The 25,195-nt window shown below is 42.9% G+C and overlaps 1 protein-coding gene across 2 annotated transcripts in view; it reads right to left on the bottom strand.

The window, feature by feature from the left end:
• CACNB3 (calcium voltage-gated channel auxiliary subunit beta 3) overlaps nt 1–25,195 on the bottom strand; it is a 403,977-nt gene that overhangs the window by 292,087 nt on the left and 86,695 nt on the right. Inside the window, exon 1 of one of the 2 annotated variants that reach the window (XM_075336925.1) lies at nt 22,806–22,966. The exons of the other annotated variant lie outside the window; for it this stretch is intronic. Coding sequence (XP_075193040.1) covers nt 22,806–22,847 — 42 coding nt within the window. The 5' untranslated portion in view covers nt 22,848–22,966. Of the gene's footprint in view, nt 1–22,805; nt 22,967–25,195 lie in introns of those variants that run through there. 2 annotated transcript variants of the gene reach the window in all.

Here is a 25,195-nt window from a genome sequence, read left to right as displayed (position 1 = left end):
AACACACAAGTCTCTGGTAAACCAAGGTGATGGTGGCCGGTGCCGCGACCGGTCGCGTTCTGGTCCCCCACCCGGCTGGTGGACTCTATCCTTTTCCTGCACTGCTTTTAAGTAAAAATGACTTCCCAGTGCGAAACGTAGGAGTCCACTCCCAGCTGGATGTGGCCTAAGGAGCCGTGCCCGCAGACGCTGACCCGTGGGATCTATGGGCCCTGGCGGTGACCTCTTATCCCTAATCGGTGGGCTGTTGTCTTCTATGAGGGACTTTGGGTGGGACAGAACCTCTAGTCCTGGCCTCAATCGGTTAATTTAGCAGTCCGCTTGTTTCCGGTTTCTGGTTTCAGGGTCCGAGTACCCCCTTTTGTGCTACGGTTTCTGGGTCGGTTCCCCGTGTCGGTAACGGCGAGCTACAACCCTGTCCCGGTCCACCTCGGTTCTGCCAAGCCGTCTTCCCGTCTCCTGCTGACGGATACCACCGTCTGCCTCCTAGCCAGTGGCACCAGGGCTCCTACCCTGGTACCGTTCAACTTGAACTTCACTGCTGGCGCTACCCCTAGCTCCAGCCTAAACTCCTCTCCAAACTGAACTCTACCACTTACTCAGAACTGATCTGCTGTTCTCCCGCCCTGGGCTGTCTAGACCCCTGAGTGGGCGTGTTCCAACCGCCTGGTCACTGCCACTGGTGTGTCTATCTTTCCCTAAGGGGGGGTAACTAGGATTTCCTGGTTGGCTGTGTGTTTCCTAATGACGGAACGGTGTTGTGCAGGGGCCTAACTGTGACTACGTGGTTTTGCCAGGGCGTCACAGTTGCATTCCTGCTTTACTCCTGGCTTACTGCTAGGAGTGCGGGAAGTTTAAACATACCAAAGGGAGCTTGGTTTATCTGGAGCGCGTGGCTTTTAATATCTGCAATACATGGAGCAGTTGCAGCTCTTGTGAAGTTATAACAAACTCCAAAAATACTGTTTTGACCTTAACGGACTGTATCACTGGAATAATACTCTTTGGCCGTTGTCATTATACTTTCTAAAAAAAATGTTTCAATTTTTTTCATCTGGAAAAAAACGTCCAAACCCTTCTTCACTATAATCGCTTTTAATCTCAAACAAAACAATTTTTTCTATCAGAATGTGGTAGCCTCCGGCCGGGGCGCCACACCTTTTTAGAGGAATATTTTTTCTAAAGTTTTTGTATTGTTGTTTATGTGTATTTATGTGTTCTCTTGTTTATCATTATCGCAAGTATTTTTTACTAGAATAAGGCTAGAAATAAATAATTATCATTAACCCTTAATTCAGCGCTAATTATTTATAGGAATTTTTTCTAAGTTTTTAGTTTGATCCTAGACTAATTTGGGGGTTTTGCCTGAAAATCTAGCTGCAGAATTGTAGGAACATTGGGTATGCGCACTAACCATTGTCCTTTGGATATTTAATTAAGAGAAACTATTAAGAATGTTCCTCTGTGCAGTACAGACGTTATTATGAAGCGTGCTGCCTGCTGTACTATGTACTTTGTCTGCACAATAAAGTGTGCCCTGTTTGTACTAACTCATCTGATGTTGTTATCCTGAAGATAGAGGGGTCCAAAGGTGAAAGTATACATGGTAATGACATCAACCCAGCCACCCACACACACAACCCCTCATTTCTGTAGCATGCCAGGGGATAGAAACTGAGTCCCTCGCTCACACCCACCACCCCAGACACGTTCACACTTAGACCAATGTTATTCAATAAAGCAGTTCGAGAAAAAAAATTGCAGCACACACTATTTGTCTCCGTGAATTGGATGGTAGTCAGCCATTCAAGCTTATGGGTCTGTGAAAAGAATTGGACTGTAATCTGATGACATCTGAGTGTGTTACGATTTTCATGGATTGACAGAATGGGGAAACATTTTTTTTTTTGTTCTCCACCTCTAGCCAGAATCATACTTGCGAGTGACTCGGGCGAGTCTCACATTGCCACACCCATCACGGCTGCACACACTCCTAACAGGAGCGGGTCAGCTGCATAGAAATACATGTAAGTAACTGACCCACTCCTGTCAGGATAGTGTGTGGCCGTGCTGGGTGATGCGATGCGAGACTTGCGTGAGTCACTCGCAAGTTTGACTCCGACCTCTGAGAGTAAAGCGAATCCCACTCTGATGACACTCTGATCAAACTCTGATCAGAGTCTGATTAGCATAATCAGGCCATTTTTCTTGGATGTAGAATATATGGTAATGAGAACCCAGCCTAAAAGTATTTTTTGGGGGGTATAAAATGCTGTGGTAAGTTTTTACTTAGGTTCATAGAAAGGAGTTTTAGTTTTTGTCATTTTTGTGTTAGTTTTTGCAGTTTGTGTTGTTTCTTTTTTACAACATATTTCTCTTAGGACTTCAAACCCCCCAAAATAAAAGTATGTGTTAAATTTTACAAAAAATGTCCTCAAAAATAATTGCAAAAATATATCGCACTTTAAGGCCACATGCACACGTTGAGTAATTGGTGAGCTTTTTACCTCAGCATCTGTAGCCAAAAGCAGGAGTGGGTGAAAAATGTAGAAGTGGTGCCCATGTTTCTATTATACGTTTCCTCTAATTGTTCCACTCCTGGTATTGGCTACAAATATTTAGATAAAAAAATCAAGAAATATTCAATGTGTGCACGTGACTTAAAGGGATAAAACTGGTAAGAAAAAGGTGTGTAGTTGTAGTTGTTTTGTGATAGTAAACCCATACCAGACTACGTTCTCATTGAGACCTCTGTGATTCATGTACATGTTCCATTATTGTCTATGGGGCTGTTCATGAGCCACAAGGAGAGCGCATGGTTCTCATCCATGTTGCATCCTAGTCCTATCCATTTTATACTCTTCAATTAAAAACCCAAATCACATTGATGGTCAACAGGCCAAAAATGGCTGAAAATCTAGTCTAGCACACGGATGAAAAATAAGCCTTTTCATATATATATATATATATATATATATATATACATATATATATATATATATATATATATATATATATATAATCTAAATCTGATTGAGGAGTTAGGGGCAACGCACATTGAAACGCCTGTTGATTCAGCACATACATGACAAATTTCCCATCGTAATTTTCCTGGCAGAACATCTGCTGCATATTATTGTACCAGTATTGTGGTTGGGAACTGGTCAAAAGCTACTAACATACTGAAGATAAAATTTATGGAGGAAATTAACTGTCGTTGTGAATTTGTTAATTACTACTGCTAATATTCATTGTAGATTTCATCCTAATCTACAGAGAATTCACAGCATTTCCACAACAAAATTGGCATAATTTGGTGCAGATTTGACTGCTTCAGGTTTAGTAATGGAGATGGGGAATCTGTAGTGGATCAGGGCTGTAAGGGCTCAATCAGACGTCTGTAAATTTTGGCCCAATCTCTGTCTGCAAATCAAGGACTGGCCACTGGTTTCCTGAGCCAAGCATAATGGTCTCCTAGAAATATATAAAGCTGCCACGCTCAGTTCGGGAGAGTTGCGGTCAGTCCGTTCTGTGGCTGTCTGTGCTCAGACTGATTGGCACAGACGTCTGAATGAGACCTAACGAATAGACATTTGCTGTACATGCTACTCTATGTAACGCAGATTCAATAGTTTGATTTTCTGGAAGTGGCAATAATGAAGACACTCTTTCAAAGCTGTGTCCATACAGTAATCTGCAATCCATAACAGTTACTGGGTAATCAAAGGAAGAGAACAATTAACTTAGCAACAATTTTATCTTTTAAGCAATTCAATTAATTAAATATGCCTTATGTGTGGCCTCAAGATCACTGGCGGATACGGAGCCTAGACAACCTCATAAAAGGGATTACTTAACCATGTAAGTAAAGCTCTTTCTTTAAGGCCAGGGTGAGGCAAGCTTAGGAAAAAATTGTCCAATTTTCACCCAGAAAACTTGGACGATTTCATTCGTATTTCCTTCGTGTGCCATCCTTATCAATCAACATTCAATGTACCCCAAAAATTAGATGCTATACAGATAATCTGTATGGAATCTGATAAACTTTATAGGCGAGTCTCATCCGAGATATTATTATTATTATTGTTATTATTTATTATTATAGCGCCATCAATTCCATGGCGCTTGACATGTGAAAGGGGTGTACATAATAGGGACAAGTACAATAATCATAAACAGTACAAAACACAGACAGGTACAGGAGGAGAGAGGTCCCTGCCCGCGAGGGCTCACAGTCTACAAGGGATAGATGAGGATACAGTAGGTTAGGGTAGAGCTGATTGTGCGGCGCTGTATCAGACTGAGGGTTACGGCAGGTTGTAGGCTTGTCGGAAGAGGTGGGTCTTCAGGTTCCTTTTGAAGCTTGGCAAGGTAGGCAAGAGTCTGATGTGTTGTGGCAGAGCATTCCAGAGTATGGGGGAGGCATGGGAGAAATCTTGGATGCGATAGTGGGAAGAGGAGATAAGAGGGGAGTAGAGAAGGAGATCTTGTGAGGATCGGAGGTTACATGTAGGTAAGTACCGAGAGACTAGGTCACAGATATAGGGAGGAGACAGGTTGTGGATGGCTTTGTATGTCATGGTTAGTGTTTTGAACTGGAGTCGTTGTCAATGGGAAGCCAGTGAAGGGATTGGCAGAGAGGAGAGGTCGGGGAGTAGTGGGGGGACAGGTGGATTAGCCGGGCAGCATAGTTTAGAATAGATTGTAGGGGTGCGAGACTGTTAGAAGGGAGGCCACAGAGCAGGAGGTTGCAATAATCCAGACCGGAGATAATAAGGGCATGTATTAGGGTTTTTGCAGCTTCTTGGGAAAGGAACGTACGGATCCGGGAAATATTTTTGAGTTGGAGGCGGCAGGAGGTGAAAAGGGCTTGGATGTGTGGCTTGAAAGAGAGATCAGAGTCTAGGATTACTCCCAGGCAGTGAGCACGTGGCACTGGGGAAAGTGAGCAGCCATTGACATTGATGGATATGTCAGGTGGGGGAGTTGAGTGAGGAGGAGGAAAGACAATGAATTCTGTTTTGTCCATGTTCAGTTTTAGGAATCGAGCAGAGAAAAAGGATGAAATAGCAGACAGACATTGTGGGATTCTGGTTAGTAGGGAGATGATGTCAGGTCCAGAGAGGTAGATCTGCGTATCATCAGCATAGAGATGATACTGAAAGCCGTGGGACTTTATGAGCTGTCCCAGGCCAAAATATGGGAGAGAGTATTGCATGCTGCGTTTTCTTTCACACGGACACTCGGTCCATGTGAAAAAATTGACCGTTGAACAGCCCTATTGAACTACATTGGTCAGTGTAATGTCCCATTTGTACTCAGAAAGCAGACATTGGTATAATATGGTTGTCTGCACTAGCCCTAATGCTAATAAGCATATTCATATAAAGAATGCAAAACACTGACCAATGCCGCCAGGTCTCCTGACTAGAGATGAGCAGAACCGTGGAAGTTCGAGTTCGCCATGTTAAGCTGGACTTTAGATTAGGGCTTGGTTCCACTTGTATTAAACACTGACCAGTGCAATCCGATAAAACATCGGATTGCACTCACACCGGTGCTAAACTGTGGGACAGTGTCTATCTGTGATTGAGTTCTCATGCTATATCGGCATGAGAAAAGAATTGTAGCATGCTGCGTTTGGCAGCGAGAGTTGGCTCACATGCACCCATACAAGTCTATGGGTGCATGTGAAGCATTGCACTGCACTCACATGTCATCCGGAGGAGAGGGAGAAAGTGCTCCTCCCCTTCTCCACAGCTGTGATCCGATCACAAGATTGGATCACAGTTGCATGACCCTCGGCTCACACTCACAGCAGAGGGTCATTAGCCTATCGCTTCCGATGCTCTCGCATTGGAAGCTTATGTGCAGGTGGAATCGAGGCCTAAAGTTCAGTTCAGGACCCGGACTTGATCGGAACTTTATCCCAGAGCCCGAACCCCACTGGAAGTCAACGATTCGGCAGTTCTGCTCTCTGCGCACATACAGCTAGCCATAAACAGAGCACTTCCAGGAGAGGGCGTTTTTTTTTTATTTTGGACACACTATATCTGAAAACATTGCTTTTACCCCCTGTGAAGGCAATTCAGAGACTGCAAGTGGCTTGCAGTGGGCCGAACCCCGAGTGTACCCGAGCACAGCGATGCTCGATCGAGTGGTCAGCATAAGTACAACACTCAAACATAGAGACTGTCTGTGATTGATATGAACTAGGAACTTTACAGTTCGTGTTCTCTTATCTCTACTCCTCACCCAAACTATCATCCTTATAGGTATGTGTAAAGCTGGTGTCACACTAAACGACAGCGACAACGACGTCGCTGTTACGTCACCATTTTCGGTGACGTAACAGCGACCTTGTAAGTCGCTGTTATGATCGCTGCTTAGCTGTCAAACACAGCAGAAGCAGCGATCATAAGGTCGCTGTGCTACATGTTCAGAGAGCAGGGAGCCGCGCTTAGCGCTGGCTCCTTGCTCTCCTGCAGCACACATCGGGTTAATTAACCCGATGTGTGCTGCAGCTACATGTCACAGTTCAGAGAGCAGGGAGCCGCGCTTAGCGCTGGCTCCTTGCTCTCCTGCAGCACACATCGGGTTAATTAACCCGATGTGTGCTGCAGCTACATGTCACAGTGCAGAGAGCAGGGAGCCGCGCGCACTGCTTAGCGCTGGCTCCTTGCTCTCCTTGCTACAGTATGCATCGGGTTAATTACCCGATGCATACTGCAGCCACATGTCACAGTGCAGGAGCCGGCGCTGGCAGCAAGAGCGGAGGCTGGTAACCAGCGTAAACATCGGGTAACCAGGGAAAGGTCTTCCCTTGGTTACCCGATGTTTACGCTGGTTACAGCTTACCGCAGCTGCCAGTGCCGGCTCCTGATCGCTTCATTTCGTCGCTCTCTCGCTGTCACACACAGCGATGTGTGTGTCACAGCGGGAGAGTGACGACCAAAAAATGAAGCTGGACATTCAGCAACGACCGGCGACCTCACAGCAGGGGCCAGGTCGTTGCTGGATGTCACACACAGCGACAGCGACGGGACGTCGCTGCAACGTCACAGAAAATGGTGACGTAGCAGCGACGTCGTTGTCGTCGTCGTTATGTGTGACACCAGCTTAAGGCTCTTAGTTTGGGTCAGGAGTCCTGTGGCCAGTCCAAGCTTTTTCATCAATATACAACGCATATGAAAGTGTCTTAATCCTCGTTCTCCTAATAGGTTGTGTTCCAGAGATCAATTGCGCAACAGATATACCATAAATTTTCCTCAATTCAAGAGCTTATATCTAAATACATGCCTTATGCAGAAGTTACTCTATCAGGCTTCCCAAATAAATATTTGACATTTCACATTGTTGTGCTGCCATAAGCTGAAACTAAATCTGGAGTAAGCACTCCCATTTCAAGAACGAAGCAGATTTTTTTTCTACATGGAAAAATGAAGGCTCCAAACACATCACGTTAAGTTATTCCTGAAGCGATGTAATACTGCAAATTCTGATTGCAAATCACAAATGTAACAATTTCCAGTGACAACTTATTTGTATGCAGTACTGGCAGCAACAATAAAAAATAAAATGTAATTGAAGCTTGCCATAAATTACTGCTTTGCAGCTGCACAGTGCGAGGAGCCAGTTAATTAAGCCGCTTATGACTGACACTGATCGTTATGTAAAGAGGATTTCCAAACGCATCTCTCTCTGCCTACATTAAAGGGGTACTTTTATATCTAATTTAAATTTTTAAAAGTCGTAACCTGCAGACCATGGAAACCCCTGCAAGATACCACTTTAAGATGCATGTTATTTGTTTCAAGTAGTGATGAACTATCAGGGTGCTCACGACGCTCAATTTCCCTGCCAGAATATGCTTTCGCTCTCATTTCTTCGGAAACCTCTAACAGGAGGGCTGGGGGGGGCGAGAGAGAGATTTAGTCCACAGACCTCCTATCAGGGATTTCCGGAAAAATGCTTGAGCTTTCCATTGATTTCAATTATACTCGGTATGCGAGTCAAGCTTGTCCGAGTTTCCAACCTGCTCGGTTCGAGTACCAAGCACTGGAGCATTATAGTGCGCGCTCATCAGTAGTTTCAAATATTGCAAAAATGTGATGCTGGTATTAAGGCCATATTACAAGCACAACTCCAGAGCAACCAACAGTATGACTGAATTAAACATTTTTGGGGTGCAATGATGGAGCATACCTATGTGCCATATTCAGCAAGTGATTTTATGGAAAACCTTATGATGGTGCACAAAGTGCCCACATACAGAATTTGTGCATGTGTCTTTGCTGTGTTCATGAGCCTGTACTTAACCCCTGGGACATGATGCAACATCTGTAATATGGCTCCATGTGAAAGTTATAGTACAACTGCCCTGTTATCTACCACCTGGGGGGCACAGTGGCATGTGAGTCTGAAACCTCTGCACTCCTCTTCTTTACTCCCCATTTGGAGTCATGTTTTAGGGCTCATGTGTGCGTGTGTAAAGCTTCCATAGAGGTACATGTGTCATGTGGTGTTCTGCCTCTCACTCACTAGGTGTCATGGCGACTCTACACTCTATTCACATTGCAGACTTTGGCAGGCAACCTGATGCTTCTTAGTTGCTTAGCCAGAGTCAGGCATCGATGGTTTAGTGCTCTCTGGTCATCAGTTTAGCAGGAGTTAATTCCTGCTGGCTGATATATATATATATATATATATATATATATATATATATATATATATATATATATATATATATATATACAGGTTGCTGATGTCCTACCACAACTCTCTCCGCCATATAAAACATGGTGAAGCCTAGCCTCACATGCTAAAAAGAGCTCTAGCCAAGAGTAATTGCTCTTTGTGTGTGGTGATAAGTTGTTTGTGAGCTGCTGTATGCAATTTGGTGTGCTGTGGAAATTTCCTTGTTGTTTGTTTATTTTCTCCCTGTACTTTATTTCTCCCTGAGCATGTATTGTTTTTCCCCTCTGTGTGCTTGCACTCAGTTTGAGCTTTGGTTTTCCTCTGTCAGTATTTATGAAATTCTTTACTCCTTTCCCAGCCCTTACCGGGAGTGTTAAACCAGGACTCCTCAGGAGTTAGGGCTACGCTGGCAGTCCAGACCTGGCTACCATCATGCCTACCTCTGGAATAAAGGACAGTTTAGGGCCTCTAGTCTGAGGGCCAGTCTAGGTGCCCTCACTTTGGTTTTGCTGTGTCTTACCCATGACAACATGTCCCCTTTACTGTAATTTACATTTTCATATGCATTTACAGATTTTTTTCAGGTAAATTCTGTATAAATACAAGTATACAAAAATGTCATCTGTGCCATCGTCTTCCTTATGTATGCACCCACAGCAATCAGCAGAGGTCATGTGACTCTATAATAAGAAGCTATTTAGTTCCCATGCACGCAGCTATGTCATGTGCTTGAGCCGTACACTGACTGTAAGCATACTTAATTTTGAGAATTAATTTACTCACATGGACAGGTAGTGTATTGTACAGTGAAAAATATGCGGCCATGATGTTTTACTATGAACTTCCATGGCTGAAAAATGTTTGCTCAAATAAATGGACACTACCAATGAGTCATCAATTTGCACACATTTTCTTCTTCTTCACACATACCTTTTTCAGAAACAAGTGGCATGTGTTTCAGATTTTTATACTAAAACCTTTTTTTACAGTTTCCAGTAGTTTTTTTCACCCTTCTTTCTCATTTTTTTTCTCTGTATTTTTAAAGTCCTTGAGTGAATTCAATTGAACAATTTTTAAAACATCACAGACAGAACATGTGCATTGAAAAAAGCAACTGATACAAGAATGCAACAAAAAAGCAAAAGCACAGTGTGTATCTATGCTTTTAGTACTTTGCTTAACACTTTGAAGCAAAATCTAACCTCGTATGTTTTGTAATAAAAAAGATAACCTACAGTATTGTTAAGAACACCAATGTAAAGGCCATTACAACAAATGCATTAAAAGCTGTTTGCGAAATAAGACTTGAAATTACTCAAAAACACAATGTCCAGGTTTGCTCAACATTTTTAGTACAGTTTTGCTGGTTTTTTTTTTTTGCATTTTTTATTATATGTAATAACTTTTGGCAATTCTAAATAGTAGAAGATAGTATTTACAATCCTGGCATGCTGCCATCATTAGGGGAACATTAAATTAAAAGTGCCACCAATGTTGTTTTTGGGACTTGGTTTACACCAAAAACTTGACTAAACTGCTAAATAAACGTGGGCCAAAGAGTTCTGGTTATAGTGTTGGCTTCCAGTTAGTAATACTAGGGAGATTCTTGTTCAAGTTAAAAGCCATATAATTCTGCACAATATTTGTGTAAAAGAAGGGAATCTGGAAACTACGGGCCCAAAATTATGTTCCCAGTTGTTCTTTTGGTCCAGAACCAAATATTTTGATGTGATGAAAACGCCACAAGTAAAATTATCATTAGGGGATTAGAAATGGGAAATTGAGAAAAGCTTTAGGGTCCCCTAGAAATACTGTATATGATATATGGTGAACTTCTGCTGGAAACAAAAAAAAAAAATACGTTCTTTTATTTCCCCCATTTTGACAATTTTTCTCCCCAATTTTTTAGATGTACTGTGTTTCCCAAAAATAAGACCTACCCCGAAAATAAGCCCTAGCATGATTTTACAGGATTTTTGGAGTATGCTTGAAATATAGGCCCTACTCCAAAAATGAGCCCTAGTTACAGTCTGGGCTGGCGTTAGGAGGAGTCAAACTGCACAATTTCCCAGGGCCCCACTCTCTTAGGGGCTCCAGCATTTGTATTCCGAGGTTAAGATTGTTTAAAGACCTTTGATGACTTCACAGTCATGTAATGTGAGGTCATCAAAGGTCTCTCTTAATTGCAGGAGTCTAAAAGAATTAAACAGGAGACAGGTTGGTATGCAGGACTGGCATTTGGTCGAAGGGAGAGTAAACTAGGCAATATCATAGGGTTTCCATTCTCCTATGGGCCCTAGTTTTTATATCCTGATGATAACTGCCTCAGGACCTTTTGTGACATCACATCATGTGATTAGATTGTCACTAAAAGGTCTCTTTAACGCCTGCCTGGATCAACAGACTCAGATGTGATGTAATGGACAGTCTAGAGGGAAGCCACTCACCAAGCAGGACCCCCAGAACCCTGAAACCCTTTAACCCCTATACAGGGATTTGGAATTACACAGGGCCCTGGAGATCACTACCTGTGGAAGGCTGATGAGAGTAATCGTCAGGCAGGGTCAAACCAGGAATAGCAGAACAGGGACAGAATCGGCAGGCAAGGACGTAATCACAAAACGTAGCAGAGGTCAAATCCGGATCGGGCAGCGAGGTACAAAAACAGCAGACAGAAGGGTAGTCAGAAAACACGCAGAAGACAGCACACAGGAATCATAAAACAGAATAGGGCGGATCAGGAGCCAGGAAATCAGAACTATCTCTGGCAGAGGTCAGCAGACAGGAGGGGAACTAAGAAGGGTGTGGTGTCTTCCCATTGGCTGTAGCTGAATGCTGGCAACTTCAGCTGGAAGACACATGCCACCCACAGTCAGTCAGTGGTACTACAGATCCCAAGATAACCCAGCCCAGTGGATGATCGGAGCCTGCGCCCACCGGTGCCGCTGGCATCGACTCCTCTCCCATCACCAGCACCATCCACGGCAGGAACTAGGCGTCGCCTGGCGATCGGAGCAGAAGTCGCTGGAGCGGACTCCGGGGGTGACGTAACAGTCTCCTAATTTCAGGAGTCTAAAGCTGAAGAGGAGACAGGCTGGTGTGTGTGTGTGTGTGTGTGTGTGTGTGTATATGGATAGCTAGGAAGATAGATAGATAAAAGACTTATATATATCTATATATATATATATATATATAATATATATGAGAGAGAGAGTAGATAGGTAAGATATAGATAGATAATAAATGTGGATTGTTGTTCATAGAAAAAAATAAGACATCCCCTGAAAATAAGCCCTAACCCATCTTTCGGACACCAAAATATTATAAGACCCTGTCTTATTTTCGGGGAAACACGGGTAAATATGAACTTGTGTTTTTATAAATTACTTCACAAAAAATTAATAATATTGTACATTACCTAGAAAAATCCTCAACTGAGTTAGAATCAGAAATCCCAGAGCAACAGCACCACAACTGCTCTCCTACTCAGGGAATACTGTGCACAATCCATCTGTTGCAATTTGCATGGACTATTTACCTTACATCAGGAATACATTTACAGTTGGTGCTGCACTTGGCAGCAAAGTCTAAATCCGCTATCTTTTAGTAATACAACTTACTGCATACATAGCACAGTTTTACTTTGTAATTTTTCATTACATAACACTTGGTTAGGAAAGTTCAAAATGTATTGAATTTAGAAAACGAAATAAATTAACATATATCACCCTGGTCACCCAGAACAATAAAACAACCATGAACAATTTCTGCAGTGTGACATGGGCATTATTCTGCTAAGAGGAAATACCGCTTCCATGCAGGAACACATTAGTTCTTCAGTAATGTTTAGGTAGGTGGTCAAAGTAACATGTACAAAAAGGCCAGGACCCAAGGTCCCCTGGCATCACTTTGGCTACTCAGGCTTGCCTTCATCCTTCAGTGTATCCTGGTGAAATCTCTTTCCCTGATGATTCGTGACCCAGATCTAGACCTCTCACTCCCAGAATAGTGACATCTTGCACTCGTCCCTTCAAATAAGTGACACCCAAACTCCCCGTTATCTGTATAATGACAGACAAAGCTTTCCTACAGAAATCACACTGAGGCGGTATATGTACATCCAAGGCAAGAACTTCACCTTGCCCTGAGTCTGTATTCAAGTATCAACCATTCACACCTTACTATCAGATCCAATTTCACCTCCTCCGACTGGCAGTATCATCCTGTCTCCAGATTACTATACATAATTTATCTGTCCACTCCCAAGGCCAGCATGTGATCATTCAGTTTTGCTCTTCTGTGCGGGGCTACTCATAAATGTCATCTAGAGACCAACTCTTCATAGCATTTCACCTGACTCTGTGCTAATGCACTAAGCCACACAATAGGCCCAAAAGCCACATTTGGCTTCCAAGCCACAGTTTCGGAACCCATGATGTCAAAGATAACAGGATTTATAAGACCTGGCCACCATTTACTATTGCTCCATGGTCTAGTTCTGCTGTTCATCTGCCCACTGTAAGCACCCTTATGGTTGACAAGGGTAATCATGGTCATGTTGATGGAAGCGGTGTGCAGCTGTGAAGCCTGAAAGGCATCAAGCTGTAACGTACCCTGTTTCCCTGAAAATAAGACCTAACCCAAAAATAAGCCCTAGTAGGAGTTTTTTGTTTTTTTTTTAGTATGCTTGAAATATAAGCCCTACTCCAAAAATAAGCCCTAGCTGCAGTTAGATATAGAAGTAACAGCTAAAAAAGTTAAAGAATACAGTAGGACTCTTCATGAAAGGAAGCAGACATCCCAATGGAAAGGAAAAACCCCCAAAAGAAAGCAGACCCGCCAAAAAAAGAAACACACTCACCAGACCCCAAACTAATACAGTTAGCAAGTGCCAATGATGGATGGGCTCTCACACAAAGATCTGCGTCACTATCAGGTCATTCGCCATTCCAGCTGCATGGCATTGCAGCTCTCAGAAACAGCTCAGGTACCTGTATCATTATTTGCAAGTGATACTGTTTCCAGTCACCAGGGGGAACCAACCGCGCTGTAAAATGAATGGGGACCTAACAGCGATGCAGATTTGTAGATGAGAGCCCATTCACTTGCTCACTCTAGTTGTTTGTGGTCTGGTAAGTGTGATTCTTTTAGAGAGTGTCGGGTAAACTTAGCAGTACATAGAGAATGATACATTTAAGCAGGTAATTTAAACCTTTATAAATATGGTATGTACCCACCACTATATTCCTGGTTCTTCACCATGAGAATAGCAGATCAGATAAGAAAATGTGCATCTGAACCAGTAATAGGATTAACACAAAATGTTGATGTTCCGATATGTGATGACATGACTATATTTGAATAAATGTTGACCTTTTTGTTCAAGAATAAATGAGGATTGTTGTTCATGGGAAAATATAAGGCATCCTCTAAAACTAAGCCCTAGCACATCTTTCGTTGCAAAAAAATAATATACGACCCTATCTTATTTTGGGGGAAACACGGTACTATGTCTTTTAGTATCTTTCTAATTTAATTAACTTACATGTTTCCTCTAATTTGTGCAAAAAGTAGCTGTCTGGTAAGATCGAAGCAGCTTTCACTTCCAATATGCAATCAATTAACCTTGAGTCCTCATAACGTTGTTGCTGGTTCTGATTGTCCTTCTTTGAACACATTTATTATGTACTCACTATACTTATCTGTTCACACCCAGATAATGTTTTTCATTTTGGAGATGTTCTGACTTGCTCAAAGTTGCTCAGATTATGCTTGACATTTTTCATGCTTCCAACATGTCAATGTAAAGAACTTGACTTCACTTGTCAGTAGTTTCAATGTTTTGCCTGATCGTTATATATGTGCCTTTCAATAATTACTGTCATAATAATTTTTATTTAATAAATCAGTAGTACGCATGAAAATAAAAAACTTTTTAGATATCTTATCAGAGATATCTGCTTCTTTCTCCTCTTGGATTAAATTTTCACTCTTTTCCCTCTCAATTCATGGTAAAATCTGTATTCAGAGAAGACAGATTTTCCCAATACTTCAGGAAAGCTTGTATCATCGCTGACTCAGGTGAGTTTTTTGTCTATACCTTTGTAATACCAGGTTCAGGATTAGTTCACTGGTTATTAGCCCTATGAAGTTTTGAGATGCAGTATTTTTTCTCCCCGATGATCCAGAACGCTTCTGGAGGCAATTGGGTGAGACATAGGGTCAGTCACAATGAGGGCCAGCTGTGGACCACCGTTGTAAAGGCGGGAGTTATGTGATTGTGAAGAGCCTGTGTATTCCCATGCATGGACAGTGGCTCAGTCTCCAATATAGCCTCCAAGACTGGTTGATATAAGACTAACCACCGCCTAATAGATGGGGCAACATGGGTGAGACTATTCTATGTCTGTCTTAAGATGTATACAGAATATATGGGATTGTAGGATAGCCACTTGGACCACTGTCTAGCTGTGCTATCTTTGAAAAGTTTTTATAACAATTGATCCTATACTATAAATAGGTGTCAGTCTTGAATTCTTGTTCCCCACTCTTTGATCGAGCTGGTGATTACTTTACTACCTAAGAATATCAATATCTTGGGATAGTTTTAAACCACATTTTTTCTCGTCTTATGACTTATGTGGACTCTTATTTCCTAACCAGGTTCAGGGATCTTTTCACATGTTTATTCAATGAGTTTTAACTATGTTCAATTAACCCTTTCACGACCGGCCGATTTTTCGCTTTCCGTTTTTTTTTTTCGCCATTCTTTTTCTGAGAGACGTAACTTTTTTATTTTTCAGTCAATATGGTCATGTGAGGGCTCATTTTTTGCGGAACGAGCTGTACTTTTAAATGAAACCATCAGTTTTACCATATAGTGTACTAGAAAATGGCAAAAAAATTCCAAATGCTGAAAAATTGCAAAAAAAGTGCGATAGCACTATGGTTTTTGAGATATTTTATTCACTGTGTTCACTATATGGTAAAACTGATATGTGGGTGTGATGCCTCAGGTCAGTGCGAGTTCGTAGACACCAAACATGTATAGGTTTACTTTTATATAAGGGGTTAAAAAAAAATCGGAAGTTTGTCCGAAAAAAGTGGCGCACGTTTTACGCCATATTCCGTGACCCGTAGCGTTCTCATTTTTCGGGATCTTAGGCTCAATGACGGCTTATTTTTTCCGTCTCGAGCTGACGTTTTTAACGGTACCATTTTTGCGCAGATGCTACGTTTTGATCGCTTCTTATTGCATTTTGCGCAAAAGTTGTGGCGACAAAAAAACGTCGTTTTGGCGTTTGGAATTTTTTTGCCGCTACGCCGTTTACTGATCAGATTAATTGATTTTATATTTTGATAGATCGGGCGTTTCTGAACGCGGCGATACCAAATGTGTGTATATTTTTTATTTTTTTAACCCTTTAATTTTTAATGGGGCGAATGGGGGGTGATTTGAACTTTTAGGTTTTTTTGTTTTTTTTTAATTTTTTAAAACTTATTTTTTTACTTTTTTTTTTTATTTTACTAGTCCCCCTACGGGGCTATTGCGATCAGCATTCCGATCGCTCTGCAGTATCTGCTGATCACAGCTGGAAGGCTGTAAACAGCAGATACGCTGTCTTTCTCTTTTGCTGTGCCCCGGGCACAGCGAAAGTGAAACCAATTCATGTGTAGTACAGGAGTCATCACATGACCCTGTACTACCATGGCAACTATCGGGAGTCACGTGATCGCGTCACGTGACTTCCGGTTTCGGCGGTAAGTAAAACTTTACCACGATTGCGCTTATAATGGCGCTGTCATGTATTGACAGCGCCATTATAAGGGGTTAATCGGCACGAGCAGATAACGATTCTGCTCGTGCCTAGCAGGCACACATCTCAGCTGTGAAAATCAGCTGAGATGTGTGCCGATCGCGGCATGCTGCCGCCGGAGGACCGCGGGCAGTAAGATTATGTCATTTAGGACGTAATTTTACGGCCCACGGTCGTTAAGGGGTTAAAGGTTATATTTTAGTATTCATAGTGGTGCTTTTTCTATGAAGTTTATAAGTTGCAATAGTCCTGCTGCCACATCATTATCACCTGAGCTGTTCCAACCTCATAATCTATTCTCTTCTTCTCGAGCAGCTTGTATTGTAAGCCTGTAAGTACAGAGTTCTCTCTCCATCGTTACTGGTCTTTCACTGTTACGCTGGCCATATACTTTAGATGGCTGTCAGCTTCAGACAATCGTTCAGATGGCAGCCATCTCACCTGACTGTCCCATATACAGTGCTCCGATGTTCTCTATGAGTAAGCCACTGTCCGGTGTCTTATCTCCAGAAGAACAATGAAATAGGCAGTCTGAAATCAGACAGGCACGATGGACATTTCTCCCAACAATCATTGGCCTCCCATATATGTGGCACCCCTGAGGCTTCAGTCGCCACAGGGTATTGCATCTGCCTTAAGGTGCAATACTGATTCCCGGTAAGAAGAGGTAAACCACTGGTGTTCATAGCTTACACAACATCCTGTGCTTATGGCTTACACAACACAGCCAGCAGTTACCATAGCAAAGGGTTTTTCCCGGGCAGGGTGAGTCATCAGGAAGGTGGGGGCTGACTGGGGAAGTTACAGAACACACAAGAAATCACTTCAGATAAGTCTGAGACGCAGGAGAAGCTAGGTCACTGAGGGGTGTGCTACACACCTCCCCTCAGGAAGACCGCCCAGGATGAGTGCTTCACAGCTATCCCGGGGAAGGAGAGAAGGGGAGTGCCAGGACATCATGGCCTCATAGGACCACGGCAGCGGAGGAGCATGCTTCAGAGCCCCTCTATTAGGACCGAGAAGACTGGAAAGGACCAGGTAGACGGGGAGAAACAGGAGATGACCGGGTGGAGCTGGTTAGACAGAGGAGCAACATGGTAGCCGGAGGGTGAGCCCTAACAGCCCCTTCAGGACCGGCGCTGGGAGGGTGCAGAGGGCTAGGGTAGAACATACTCCACGTTGCACTACCAGAATGTGCAGGGAAGGGGGATTTCATGTCCCATTGCCCACCACCACAGAGATCTTGGGGCACAGCAGCATATAGAGACAGGAGTCAAGACCACGGTCGGCACCATAATTGTTTCGCACTACCTGCGAACGGGATGGTAACTAAAGCCAAGGACACTGGGGTCCCCAAGTAGCTTCACGCCACAGGGATCCACACTACAAGGTGCAAGGAGGAAGGTCTCACACGGTCCACAAAACCGATGGTGACCTCTGATTCATCCGGGATCGGCTGGGGCCCAGCATGGTGCTGACCGGTATCCTGAGTGCAGCATCCTAAGAACTGTGAGTAAAAGACCTGGACCCGCAACCGCTGCCTCAGCCTCTTATTACCGGAGCCGGCTCCCCGCGCTTCAGCGCCAACGGCCCTTTCCCCCGTCGCCACCATCCTCCCTGGGGCTCGCTACACCTGTGGGGAGCTGGAATATCTGAGCTGCGGTAACATCAGCCCTGGAGAAGAGTAACATCTCGCAGCGGTGGCTAATCTCTAGCCGTGCATCATGGGTGGCACTGCAAAGCAACACCCCCATCTCCCTTGCACACTCTTTTCATGTAGCCAACGGGGCCACGGAGGCCTTGTCAGGCCAGTCAGAGCAACCTCAAAATACCACTGGCCCGGTGACGAGTAGCCCTGCAAGCCCCGCGGGGCGCTACATATACATATTAGACCATCGGCCGAACCCATCAATATTGGCAAATTCGGCTGACAGTCTAATGTGTATGGAGGCCTTTAGTTTACTGTACTTGTATAAAATACATATGTATATACTGTGTATGTATATATATATATATATATATATATATATATATATATATATAAAGGATTGCTTTCTAATTGCTGATTGATATCAGCTGGTGTGATGACTTTCCATGGTTTTTTGCACCTCTCATTCTTCATGTGTTCAATACATTTTCCCATTATTACACATAACTTAATGTATGGATGTCTATGGTTTGATTTCTTTGTATGTGTTGATTGGATGGGATGTTGCTGACATATTGTGAAAAATTCATGTCAATAGAACTTTTCGAAATATATTTACTTATAAAATTAGTGACGTGTTCAATACTTATTTCACCCGCTGTATATATGTAAGTCCTCTTCACATGTACAGCACCCTGAAATTAATGGTGTTTTAAGAAAAATAATACAAATTTTACAGATTTGCTGTGGATTTCATCCTTTGTCTCTTTACGGGTGAAGCTGAAGCAAATTAGCATGTAACATATGGAGATTTTGCTGTTAGCAGTTTCCAAATCCATGGTGTACCCATACACTATGTGTGAATCCACCCTTCTGGCATATCAATTGGATCTATGCACATATGAGGCCACCTTCACACTTGATCTCCTCCTGTATGTAGCTGTCACTCACTTCCTTAGCGTATGGAAAGGGGGTCATATAACCGTATTCTCCTTATAGTTGGGAGTGACAGAGGTGGGGCCTTCATCTATGAGACATTTATAGCATATCCTGACTATTTTAACTAATTTGGGAAATAGATAATTGCACCTTTTATATGTGATTTTTACGCTTTTAAAGATTGTTGACTTCCAAGCAATTCCCGGCAATGCTAATAACTGTTAAGAAATGATGATGAAATAAGACATGGAAAATTTAGTCATGAAGTATATCCATAGCCTTTCTGGATAAGCCTCAGGTATCACTCACTGATTGATGTTTTATTAAGTATTAACAAACATTTTATCCAGTGAGAAATGAAAGTTAATGTACTTTATCATGGTACAACAAGGAGCTGTATCACGTCCATTGATACAACCATGTGAAGAAGGTGAAAACATTGAGGCTCACATAGCACATTAAGAACCGTTTACTGTTTTTTTACCACCGCTAGTTCCAGCCATAATGTCATGTGACAACCACATCATCCTGTCCACGACTCCAGGTCATATTCAGTGTTTGATGCGTCACATTTTGTGACATCACCTTCCAATAAGGAAGATGATAGCTGATGATTTTGTCTACAAAAACAATTCCTAGATCTGCTACCATGGAATCTAAATTGCTTGAAATAGCGCCCCAAAAAAAGTTCTGCCTGTAATTTACTCAGTGGTTGCAGTTGTTGAGCAAGTAGTTAATTATTCTGTTATCTGTTAGTGAGTACTGTCCGCTACTTGCATATTCATTACAAGTAGCAAGTCGAAAGCCGTACTATTCGCTACTCACATGAAAAGTACGGCTTTCGGGTTACTAGCTACTTTGCGAGTATTTCCCATTGACTTACATTGCGCCTGCTACTCATAACGAATACGCGAGTAGCGAACAGTACTTGCTAACAGCATAGCGACTACGAATAGTCATCTACTCGCTCAACACTAGCAAAAATGCTAATGTCAATATGAAAATGTATACATTCCCTTGTGGGTTTCATTATTAGCCAAAAGTTGCCGCCAAATCTGAATTTGTTTTTTTACAAAAGTTAATGCGATTTCTTTATAGGGAACCTGACAGCTAATTCATGCTCCCAAAACCATGGGCAGCGTAAATTAGAGACCAGCTCCATTGTTATATTCCTGTATTTTTCAGTTTAAAACATTGTGTCATTTCCAAAAAAAGTATACCTTAAGACACTAAAGGGGGCTTTACACGCTACAATATCATTAATGAATTATCGTCGGGGTGACGGTGTTTGTGACGCACATCCGGCGTCATTAACTATATCGCAGTGTGTGACAAGTACGAGCGACCTTAAACGATTGCAAAAGCGGTCAAAATCATTTGCTGCAGAGAGGTTGTCCTGAAACTAAAAATCGTTCTCTGCTTATTAGTGATGTTGTTCCTCGTTCCTGCGGCATCACACATCACTATGTGTGACACCGCAGGAGCGACGAACATCTCCTTACCTGAATTCACCGACAATGCGTAAGGAAGGAGGTGGGCGTGATGTTACATCCCGCTCATCTCCGCCCCCCCGCTTCTATTGGACGCCTGCCGTGTGACGTCGCTATGACGCCGCACGAACTGCCCCCTTATAAAGGAGGCGGATCGCTGGCCAGAGCGACGTTGCAGGGCAGGTAAGTGCGTGTGACGTGGGTAAGCGAGGTTGTGCGGCATGGGCAGCGATTTGCCCGTGTCGCACAACCGACTGGGGCGGGTACGATCGCTTGCGATCTCGCTAGCCAGATCGCAGCGTGTAAAGTACCCTTTACAGTTGACGATGCAACATGGAAGACTAGTCCAAGGCCTAGGTCCCCCGTGGCTTCCCCTTGCACTACACCCCTTTCTCCCTATACACACACATTATAAGAGACATGTCAGTTAAGGGAAGTAGGGCATGGAGAAACTGTTGTGGAGCTGCCACATGCAATGACATAATCTCAGTTTTAAAGTATATTTTCTCTGAAGCACCACACAGTAAAACATACATGGTTGCCGTAATGAAGCTGGTCTCTGATTCATGTTGTTCATGGTTTGGACATCAGGAATCAGCTGACAGGTTTCTTTTCATTTTTAACGTCTCATTTAAGTATTCAATTTTTGTGCATAAAATAAAAAAAAAGAACCAATGAAGAATAGTCTAACAATACAAATTCTCGCCAGTTTGTCATTTGGGAAAACTGCCGACTATATCCCAAGACTTAGCAGAGTTATTTCAAACCACAAGAATATCCTATGATGTGCAGAAATCATAGAACCTTTCCTAAAAATACTTTGCTTATAAAAGCGTTAACCATCAATATAACTAAAGGATAATATGAACTGAATTGATCTGACTGCCCTTGTGAAGTCATGATGATTTTTTTGTCCTATAAAGCAAAATTGTTCCCGGTTGCCCTGGGGGGGATTTGTTTTGCCTTTCTGTGCAAGATATTAGGTTAAACTTGATGGATGTGTCGCTTCTGCAATATTTGCAAATACTGTATAAAATAATTGTAAAGTCTGTAAAGTCTGTAAAGTGTTGGTTTTGTCTGAATTCTTATTCTATCGACATACGTTAGAGTAGAAAATTTCAGCCGTGCCCCAACCCTATGTAGGTGGTATTCAGACCATTTATAACCACCATCATCAGGTGCTTTGCAGATATCAGTCACTATTTTTATTACAAATTATACTTATATTAAAATATGTCTTATAACTAACATTTTTCAGAACTGAGTATTAGCTTAATCCTTAAAGTAAAAGGATTTTGCAGCTATGGCCTTGTAATTCTGATTGTAGGTTGTGATAAGAAAATGGATATATTTAACAGCGACACAATTCCCAATGATCGGCTGAATAAGACGCCATGATGCTGGTCGGCTGTCATGTCAAGGGATGATGGTAAAGAAAAGTGTTAATATCAGGCATTCAAAGACAGTCAGTAGACCATGGAAGATGCGGCATTAATTATATAACACCCAAGATTCTCTGGCTGATAATCTGCCCATCATCGAGGCTAAGAAATTTACCATTTAACAGTTAAGGCCAACATCGCTCTGTACCTTTTTAATCCCAGCTCCTACAGTCAGTCAAGCCTGATTATTTTCCATCTTTCCTTGTCAATCATTACTAGTAAATCAAGTTCATTGAGTCACATCTCCCCCTCATCGGTGTCATCACTGTCTATTTCTCTCCTCTACCCTACATATGTTATATATAGTGTGTACGTGGTACATATGTGAGCGTCACACTTCATATACCTGGAATGGCATCATTCTTCTCAGTCGCGTACATGACACAAGGTGTAGCTTTATATTTGTCAACCCAGTAAATACAATTTCACTTGTTTGCAATTTATTGCTTTGCCATTACATCAATGTGAACTCCATCAAGGTTACTAAGCGAAGCTAGTCATCTTGTTTGCCGAAGGGTGATGAGTCTATACAAAATGCTTTTTTGAATATTCTTTTATTTTAGCCTTTCCTACTCATTGTTTACCCTGTCTTGTTTAATTTTCCTTTATTTAGCTCAAGATGGAAAAACCTTTTAAAAGGCACAATGCATGATATGGCTCAGTGCACATCCCGAAAAGAGATCTCTAGACCACAGATAGATTCCCCTTTCAGTCCCCACACACATCAACCCCAACCTTCCCTTCAAGGCTGTGAAGAAAAGCAAATGGTTACCTCATTCAGAAGAAATGTGGCACTGGAATCAGAAAAAGACATAGAAGGGGCATATATCGCCCAAAGCTGCACTCTCAAAACCTCTCTTTACAGGAAAGGGAGACTTTCATCCTCTGTTGATCTGCTTCGCTGTGTGCATAGCATTCCGTCTCTCTTTCCATCACTCCTTCCCTCCCTCTCTTCCATTTACTCCTCCTTCAATATCTCTCATTTCAGGTCCACCTCTTGCTGCTACAATGTGGTTGAAATTATGGATCTATGGATGTCTAAGTGCCGAATAATTGTATTAATGTCTTATGGCAACTAGCAGAAAATCCTTTTGCTCTGTAGTCAGATACATAAAAAAAATTGGGCTGCTTTATTCCCCCTGTACAAAAGCATAGCCTCTGGCATAGAATTATTTCTTTGCTTCTCTTAAGATGCCACTCACAGACTAGTGGTTTCATTGCTGGAGGCATCTACTGGATCTCCCATTCACAAGGCAATAATTCAAATGCCATTTTTGTTTCATTGAACATGAACATAATGTGTCTCCACTATATGAAAGCGTATGTTTCACTCGAGTGAACCAGCTATAGTTGCTGCCTTTATTACTGTCCCTTACATAAAAAGAAACAACATATTAAAAAAGTATAACGATACATTTCCAAATAATATACACAGATTCACAATCAATTGTGGAAAGAGAACTATCCCCAACCAAGGGAATGGAACACTACATATAATATGAAACACTGTTGTCTGTGTCCCCATACTGTCCTGCCCCTTTTCCCTGGCACACTTACCCTCACAGCCGCTCAGAGGTGGCTTTTGTGTCCCCGGTCCCTGCCGAGGGTTCCCAGCGCCTGCACATACCACGCAGGTCTCCTGGGAGCACGCTTGGGGCACGCTCGCGCACACACATTGTTAAAGGGCCAGCATGGAAGTGCCTCTCAGCCTATGACTGAGAGACACTAGTTACTTTAAGAATTCTTCCCCCATGAGAGATGCCTGTATGTGCGATCAAGTGTCTGTATCTGCTCTGCCCATCGTACGTGCTGTACCTGTTGTACTTCATCAATACCAGCTGAGTCTGTCATACCTGCTGCATCTAGCTATACCAGATGTGCCTGCCATACCTGCTGCACCTGCCATATCAGCCAAATCCTTCATACCTGCTGGTTCCAGTCGTCCAGTCTGCATCAGCCATCCCAGACATACCTGACCGCATGTGGGACTGTCAGTATCATATACTTAAACTCTGGGGCCAGCTGTCACAGTACCAGGACTCCCTGGAGTAGCAACTGGTGGCTACCTTCCAGCACAAGCCTATCCTCCCCATCAGAGGCTCTAGTGTAGATGAGGTAGTCACTAAATTAATCCCCTCCAGATTGAGCCAGTGCTGTGACCCAGTGGGTCCACTCCCGCTCACACCCGCATAACAGTTTGACTAGACAATGGATTCTGCTGGCTCCAGTACTCCTCAACTCACAGGCTTGCAGTAAAACATGGTCTGCTAATGGGAACAACAAGACTGGATTCTAACTTACTTGCGGTCAGTTGACACCCACTTGCAAGCCTTGACACCAATGTCTCCACTCTATCCTGTCCCAGCAACATATTGTCATGCGATGTTCGGCTCTGCACACACTTGGTGGCATGGCGGCGTTGGACTCTGTTCACACTATAGAAGCTGACAAGTAACCTGATGCTTCAGAGTTGTTCAGCCGGAGCCAGACGTGGGCTGATTCAGATTCACTGGTCTTCAGAACTGCAGGAGTTAATTCCTGCAGAACAGAACAGGAACTAGGAGCTCATGTTGCTAATTGCCATGTGCAGCTGTCTCCTTCCTACTTAAGGTACCGGTTTCTTTCAGTCTGTGCCGATAATAGCTCCAGCTTGCAGTGATTCCGGTCTTATTGTGGTGATCCTATTTTGGTGATCTGTGATGTGTTTATTGTGCAAAGGTGGAAGTTTTCTGGTTGTCAGTTTACTTCCTCCCTTTTGTTATTTTCCCCTTTGCACACATTGTTGCTCCTTTTGGTTTGCTTGCCATGTGTACGAGTTTTGGTTTCTCCCCTGTCCGTGTTTTATTGTGAGGTTTGTGACTACAGTCACGGCTCACCCCTTGGGTGGGGGAGGGGAGTTATACCAGGGCTTGGATAGGAGTTGCTGTCATGCTGGTGACTCAGACTTCGCTACCATCAAGCGTACCTCTGAGTAAAGGGACAGTGCAGGGTTCCCAGTCTGAGGGTCAGCCTAGGTTTCTCCACTCTGTCACTCTATGGTATGACACATATTAAGCTCTAAACTCTGGTCCTCATTATTCTACCCCTCTATAGTTTCGCAGTGACCCCGAGCAATCCAGGGGATTCATAAATCAGTGTTCCTTGTACTTTGAACTTTTGTCT

This window comes from Anomaloglossus baeobatrachus, chromosome 2, assembly GCF_048569485.1.
Source record: "Anomaloglossus baeobatrachus isolate aAnoBae1 chromosome 2, aAnoBae1.hap1, whole genome shotgun sequence".
In the NCBI taxonomy this organism is placed as follows: Eukaryota; Metazoa; Chordata; class Amphibia; order Anura; family Aromobatidae; genus Anomaloglossus; species Anomaloglossus baeobatrachus.
This window is presented reverse-complemented; position numbering and strand designations above follow the sequence as displayed.